Source organism: Rhinolophus hipposideros, assembly GCF_964194185.1.
Source record: "Rhinolophus hipposideros genome assembly, chromosome: 10".
Classification (NCBI taxonomy): domain Eukaryota; kingdom Metazoa; phylum Chordata; class Mammalia; order Chiroptera; family Rhinolophidae; genus Rhinolophus; species Rhinolophus hipposideros.
Genome location: NC_138056.1, coordinates 9,189,074 through 9,196,581, shown reverse-complemented (window position 1 = coordinate 9,196,581; position 7,508 = coordinate 9,189,074). Strand labels below are relative to the sequence as shown.

Sequence of the window (7,508 nt, the reverse complement as noted above, 5' to 3'; positions counted from 1 at the left end):
AACTGCAGAGGCGTAGAGAGGGAAGGAAGGGGACAGAAATTCGTGCACGTCCCAGACGAGAACGAAGGTCCCCGCCTTCTTCCCCTTAGCCCTCCCAGTTCCTCCAAACCCAGCGCGTCCCCTCCCCTGACCCTAGAGTGGCCTGTCACCCCTCCTCCTCCTCGAACTGTGTTTTCTTCTTCAGACGCTGAAGGGCCCACCAGGCCACTTGCCAGCATCCTTAGCGCCTCCATTGCTGCACGAACTCCGATCTCAAAGGCAAAACCAGAATTTCCCCGCTGAGAAAAGCTTCATGACCCAGGAAAGCCGTCTCTGAGCCCCGCCACGTCAGACAGGCCCTGCAAGTAGGAGCACATGTAGAATATGGCACAGAGGATGCAAGCCCCATTTCACCCGCGTGGGTTTACCTAAGGTCCCCCTGCAGGTCAGAGGCAGAGCCAGCTGCAGAGCCAGCTGTGAATTCTGTCGCAGACACGCACAGCGAGCCCACGACCCTAAGTGACCCCAAGACACCGTTGAACCAGGCTGAACTGAGAGGAGCGAAAGCGTCCTTGTGGCTTGCCTGTGTGGTTTCCCACGCCAGGGACTCTGCCTGATTGGAGAGGCACTGAATGATCGGTCGAAAGAACACAGGCTGTGTAGAAAGACTAGACAGGGATTTAGGATTTCAGTACTGACTCTTACTAGTATGACCCTGGACAAGTCACTGGAGCTCCCCGGAGTCAGTTTCTTAGAAGTAAAATTTGGTCACTGACTCGGTTGCCTCCCTCCTGGCTTAGTACCAACACCAACGAGAGCAAGCGTGTGAAGATGTTTGTAACCTTGTTCATTGCACATGAGCCCATGTAAGAGACGAAGTTCCTCCGGGGGTCACTTCACCCCTTGGAGATGATGTAGGCGCTGCTCCAGGGCTTCAAGGCAGCCCTGTTCCCGACACGGACAGATCTGTCTTCTGGCAGCCAACTGCAAGTGTGAACCTTGGTCAGCCCCACTCGCCTCTCCATCCCCGGCACACATTCTGGAGTTTAGACTTGGATCAAAGTCTAGGGAGCTCCCTAATGACTAGGGCCCTGGAAGCCTGCTTGTACCAGTAGGCTTTGAGTGCTTCCACTAGCCCATATTCTTTACCCCCTGCAGGTGCTGCTGCCCTCACTGTGCTCAGAACCAGGTAGCGCCCACAGGATAGCCCGTCCTCCAACAGCTCAGTGCAAAGGTGTGAACTCAGCTTGCTTCAGAGCCTCTGCACCATGGTGAGTCTCATGAGGGCCAGGGAAGGGGAAGGACACTGTGGGCTTGGAGCAGTGGGTGTGGGGGGAGGGGCAGCCCTGGGCACCCCGGAGTTCCTTACACTGTAACCACGAAATGCTGCTGCCTCCTGAGATTCAGAGAGGTTAGGAGAGAAGGTCCCTCTCGGGGCCTGATCCCTGCTTTCTTCCATTTCCCAGCCGGTCCCAGCCAGGCCTGGGGCTGCAGCCTCTGAGTCTCTCCGGGGCCCTTCTGCCCCCAGTCGGGGTCATATCTTTAGATCAGAACATTAACAGTTACCTACTCTGTGGTAGACACTGTACCAGTCACAGAAGGAGCCATGAAGGGTCTGGTGCCTATTCCTGAGCCTGAGGGTGTGTGGGCTGGTCCCAGGGGTAGGATCTACAGGACGGGAAGCTCGGCATTGCTGAGCGTTGCTCCACTCCCACTCTAGAAACCAATGTGAACCAAAGCAGACCTTGGACAGACCGAGGTTCACATTTCAGCCTGCCAGCTGTGTGACCTTTGTAGAAGACTTGACCTCTCTGAGCCTCTTTCTCCTCATCTGCAGTGTGAAGCAGATTCAGGCCTGCCTTCAAGTGGCTATGAGGTGTTTGTCAGAGCAGAGTCCGGCGGCCTTGCACAGCACCTAACCAACTTCATTTCCTTTTCTGTCCTGTCAGGCCACTGGGAACCAGGGATGGCATTGGTCCAAAGCCCTTCTCTGGCTCTGGAATGGTTGCAAATCCCAGGCAGGACAGGCTGTCAGGGATGGCGAGGGGTACCTTCTTGGACGGTGGTAGCACTGGAGGCTGGGCTTGGACTTGAGAGCAACTCACAGCTTCATTGTATATTCCAGTCCCTGACAGGCTCAGGGAGCTACTAGCCAGTTCCTTCCAGAGGGCAAGACCTCTGCCACTCAGCCTCCCTTCAGCCCCTGGGGAAAGCAGCATGAAAAGGCCAAAATGGAACCAGCTTTGGAGCCAGGCAGACCTGGACACTTGCTGGATTGGATGTGTGACCTTGGGCAAAGACATTTAACTGTGCCTCAGTTTCGTCACCAAGCTAATCTTTCCTCCATAGGGTTTGTGGGAAGATTAAATGAGACCTGCTCAAAAGCACTTAGACCCCACCTGGCTCTCAGTCACTGCTCGGGAATGGAGCCAATCTTACTCTTCTGCTCTCTCCCTACTGACCTGGGCTGCTGTCCTTGTCCTGAAGCAGGTGGCCCCTGCCAGACCTAGGAAAGGCCAAAGTTTGCACAAAGGAAGCCACTGCCCACAGGCGTGAGGGAGGAGCCTCCAGGAGGAGCACCTCAGCGGGACCTGCCTCGGCTGCAGGCTGGTCCCCGGTGGCCACCAGGTGGCACTGCGAGCCGGGCCCCAGTCTGTCTCTGGGACAAAAGCGCGAGCTGCGCCTGGTCTGCAGCTAGCTTTAGCTTTTTAGAGCCTGTGTGAAAAAGGGAGTGGCTCCTTTTTATTCCATTTTACTGTATAACAGGCATATACTGTATTAATCCCCATTTTGCAGAGGGACTTAAAGCTCCAAACAGTGAGGTGTCTTCACTGAATTCTCACAGCTGAGGGAGGCAGATGAGGGATTTGAGTCCAGATGCCCAGGCCTGCAGAACCCAAACCCTTAACAGCTCTAGCCCCGATGCCATCCACTTCTGCCTGCCCATGACCCTCCCGCCTGAAGCTCTGGGTGCCCAACTTCCTTCATCTGCTTCTGAGGCCCTGCCCGGGTCATTGGTAGCTCAGGTCATTCTAACTTGCTTCCTGGCCTGGCCACCATATTATTTCACACCTCCAGATCTTGGCATATATTCTCCCTCTGCCTGGAACATCCCCCCTTTTCCCTGCCCGGGTGCCCCTCACTCCCTTCTACCTACCTAACTCCTCCTCACCCTTCAGAAGCTGCTGGGGTCTGCTAGGGAGGCTGAGGTCTGTTCCCTGTGCCCCCGTGGTGCGTGTACATTCCTCTTGTGTAGCACTTCCCGCAGCACGTGGAAACGGTCTCTGTGTTTCCATCGGGTAGGACCAGCGTTCTGTTCTCCTTACTCACAGTGCCTGGCACTGGGCCTGGCACTGGGCCTGGCACTAAGAGTCTCGGGAAGTGTTGTTTGCCCTCATCAACGGCCCAGTTGGAACAGCCAACGGGAGAGGGGCCTGTGTGACCTCTTCCCCTGGCCCAGGAGCCTCACCCTGGGTGTCTCCTCCTTCGACAGAAGAAGGCTGTTGGGCCATAATTTTGTATTGTTTTATACTCAGGACTCCAGTTCCCCCATGTTCTTTGTATTGAAACCATTCTTCAGGATAAATTTAAGCCATAGTTCAAAATACTTAATATAAATAATTAGGCAAAGGATAAAAAGTGACAACTTAAGAACTCCCAGAAATATCCACCTGATAAAATGACACCCAATTCTGTGTGTCCCTGGAGTTCCTGAGTGGGCGTGGAAGAGGGGTCTTGGCCATAGCAGTGTGGCCGGGAGGGTTGGGGGCCAGACCGCACCCAGAACCTCGTCCTCATTCCTCTCCCACAGACCTCCAAGAAGCTGGTCAACTCGGTGGCAAACTGTGCTGATGATGCCCTTGCTGGCCTGGTGGCCTGCAACCCCAACCTGCAGCTCCTGCAGGGCCACCGGGTGGCCCTCCGTTCTGACCTGGACAGCCTCAAGGGCCGAGTGGCACTGCTGTCGGGTGGGGGCTCCGGCCATGAGCCTGCCCACGCCGGTGAGGACCTGGGCCAGAGGTGGGGGCAGGTGCTGGGCAGAGCGGATAGGGGCCCCTGGGAGGTCATCAGTGCTGCTCTGAGGGTCAGAACAGAGCCCAGCCCAGAACTGGGTCCTGGTTCCTGCTCTCCTGCTTCAACGGACTGTGATTTGGGGCCAGTCATGGCCTCTCTCTGGGCTTCAGTCTCCATATCTTACAAAAGTAGGAGGTTGAGCCAGATGATTTCTCGGCCCTTCCAGCTCTGTGAGTCAGTGCTTCTGTGAGTCCTCTGCCTTCCCGGCCCAGGTGACCCATCCCCTCCTGCATGAAGCCTTCCTGACTCTTCCGGCCCAGAGCAACATCCCCTTCTCTGAATTCACACCCTGCGTTTTTACATCCAACATGGACAGTCCTGGATTGTTTCAGTGCCAGGCATGTGCACTCTCCTGGAGAGCTCCTGGGGGCAGGGACCAGGCTTTGTATGCTCCATACCTTTCCTGTCTCCCTTTGGCAAATCCATCCCTCCTTTCAGCGACATTAATGGGTACCCACTGTGTGCCCGGACTATTCTGGGCACTAAGGATGCAACAGATAAGGGGCCTGCCCTCGTGGGGCCTCTGTTCTGCTCTGGGGAGACAGACAGTAACCAGGTACGCACCTATGAGAAAGAGCTCATTCCAGAGTGTGTACGTGTGGTTGTGAAGACGACAGCAGGGAAAGGAACAGAGAGCCATGGGGCTGGGGTGCGTGATAACCTCAGTTGAGGGGGTCAAGGAAGGCCTCTCCAAGGAGATAACTCCTGAGGGAAGATCTGTGGAGAGCAAGCCAGGTGCTCTTGTGCCATCCAGTGCACAGTAGGGCCCACCACACCCGAAGCCCAGGAGCATGGGCAGAAGGCCCAGACAGCAGGCCCAGGCCCAACCAGCATCCTCTCCCCACCGCTCCCGTCTCCAGGTTTCATAGGAAAGGGGATGCTGACAGGGGTCATCGCAGGAGCTGTGTTCACCTCCCCGCCAGTGGGCAGCATTCTGGCAGCCATCAGGGCAGTGGCCCAGGCAGGCACAGGTAAGCCTGGCATGCGGGAGGGGCTGCTGCCAGGAGGGCAGGCTGGGGAAAGGCGAGGGCAAGTACTGATGGGGCCCTGCTGGCTACCCTTGCAGTGGGGACCCTCCTCATCGTAAAGAACTACACTGGGGATCGGCTCAACTTCGGCCTGGCCCGGGAGCAGGCCCGGGCAGAGGGCATCCCTGTGGAGATGGTGGTCATTGGGGACGACAGCGCCTTCACCGTCCTGAAGAAGGCAGGCAGGCGGGGGCTCTGTGGCACCGTGCTCATACACAAGGTGAGGGCCCCCCCCCCGGGACGTGGGCTGGCCAGCCCCTCCCAGCCTGCTGTCTCCTACAGCACCTGGCACCTGGACATTTCCAGCTACTCCACCCCATAGGCAGCCACTCCTTCCCCAGCGCTCCCTGATCCAGGAAGGCCCCATATCCCCTCCACTCCCTAAGTCCGGCATGGAGGCATTCTCCTAGGCCCTTCCCTTTCCATTCCCCACACCCAGCCAGGTCCTCACTAGGCTCCTCTGCCTGCGTCCTGCCTAAAGTCCGATCTGTTTTCACACTACCCCAGAGGTGTCTGACCAGGCGGCTCACCTGCTGAAAGCCCAGGCTCCTTGGTCAGGTACCCACCAAGCTCTGGCCTCTCCTCCCTGATGTTCCAGTGTCATCTGCCATCATCCCTACCATCCTCTTCTGCTCCATCAACACCAGTTCCCTGTACCACGGGGCTGCAGTCCACCTCTGGGCCTTTTCTGATGCTGTGTCTCCAGCCTCGAAAGTCCTTTCCCCATCCAGCCCGCTTTGGCCTGGCTAACTCCAACTATTCCAGTCCAGTGCCAGCTCTGAGTCTCCCCGTCTGGGAGGTTTCCGCCCGCTGCACCGAGTGGGTTAGGAGCCCCTCAGAGCGCCCGTCACATCCTGTCATGAACTCTACCATTGCATTGACCACCTCACTTTTAATGTTCAGTTGGTGTGTGTCTGCTCCCCCACTCCCTCCCCAGACTGAGTTCCTTCAAGAAAGGACTGTGACTTCGTCACCTTTTCTTCTTTTTAGTTTCAGCACATACTAGATGCTTGGCAAAAAGAGGGTGGGTGGACTGGTGGGTAGGTGGGTGGGTGGACCGGTGGATGGATATATGAATCAGTGCGTAAATGGGTAGGTGGGTGAGTGGGTGGGTAGGTAAAGTGAGCCACAGAATATATGCCCTGAAGAAAGAACTCTAGACTAGGAATCAGGAAACACCACCAAACGGCTGTGTCACATTGGATAAGTTATCTCCCCTCCTTGGGCCCATTTCTCCATTTGTAAAGTTCCTTCCGGCTCCAACGGACTGGGATTCTTGAAGATTCCTGATAGGTGCATTGTGAACGTGGGGGTACACTCGTCTGCCCAAAACACAGTGGGCCAGGTTGATGTGGCAGTACTCAGCCCCCCTGCCCAACTAGAAACTCAACCCCAGCCTGTCTTCTGCACCCAAGTGCTACCCTGACTCCTTCCTCCTTACCTCTGTGTGGGTGCAGGTGGCAGGTGCCCTGGCTGAGGCAGGTGTGGGGCTGGAGGAGATCACAGAGCGGGTGAACGTGGTCGCCAAGGCCATGGGTGAGTGCCAGCCCAGGGGTTGGGAAGGGGGAGGGAGGCGGTGGAAGCTTACTCGGGACTAGGAGCAGGTTCCCAGCAGCCACATAGGAGGGCTCCCAGGTTATTCCCCCGGAGCTCAGGGAAGGTCTCCCTGGGGCAGCTTCTGGGGTCCCAGAGCTGGGTTTCTCTTTCATCTGAGATGAAGAGTCTGGCAGCCTGTCTCAGTGAGAGGTGCCCTAACTGATGCCAAGAGCAGAGCAGTCATCCCCTTCATACTTCGCTTTTCATAGGAACCCTGGGAGTGAGCTTGTCTTCTTGCAGTGTCCCTGGTTCCAGACCCACCTTTGAACTTGCAGCTGATGAGGTAGAGCTTGGCCTGGGTAAGCTTGTGGCCACCCTTGTCCCAGCCAATGCCTGCTCCCTGGGTCCTGCCCATGTCTTACGCCCTGAGAGCCATCTACCTGGTCCTCTCAGCTTATCTGGAACTGTCACCTACATGGTCTTGGTATTTTTAAATGGCCACTTGAGGCTCTTCTGGCCCAACCCGCTTGATTTCTACCTGCTTTGCCATCTACACCCCAGACTCCAGCCACATGAGGCTCCATGCACAGCCTACCTCCCTTCCTTTGCTCACACCATTCCCAGGTCCTCTGTCAAAATGCAGCCCTTCTTTCAAGGGCCATTCCAAGGCCACCCTAGCTGCAAAGCTTTCCCTCTTCCTCCCTTATGCTTCCGAAGTGACGGGCAGAAGCATCATGTGGCCTCACCATGACCGCCTCTTGTTAAAGCTACTTAACTAGTTAAAAGTTAAGTTCTTGGCTATCTCCGCCACCAAGCCATAGCTCCTGGAGAGCAGAGACTGTGCTTTTTTTATTATTCTGCCCATTTGCACCCCCACTTCCCATATACACA

At 56.4% G+C, this 7,508-nt stretch overlaps 1 protein-coding gene across 1 annotated transcript in view; it reads left to right on the top strand.

The window, feature by feature from the left end:
• The first annotated feature begins 3,790 nt into the window (after positions 1 to 3,790).
• Positions 3,791 to 7,508, top strand: part of TKFC (triokinase and FMN cyclase) — an 8,372-nt gene continuing 4,654 nt past the window's right edge. The window contains exons 1-5 of the mRNA XM_081064348.1: positions 3,791 to 3,980; positions 4,914 to 5,024; positions 5,120 to 5,301; positions 6,539 to 6,617; positions 6,887 to 6,984. Of these exons, the coding sequence (XP_080920474.1) occupies positions 4,931 to 5,024; positions 5,120 to 5,301; positions 6,539 to 6,617; positions 6,887 to 6,984 (453 nt within the window). The 5' untranslated portion in view covers positions 3,791 to 3,980; positions 4,914 to 4,930. The remainder of the gene's footprint in view (positions 3,981 to 4,913; positions 5,025 to 5,119; positions 5,302 to 6,538; positions 6,618 to 6,886; positions 6,985 to 7,508) is intronic.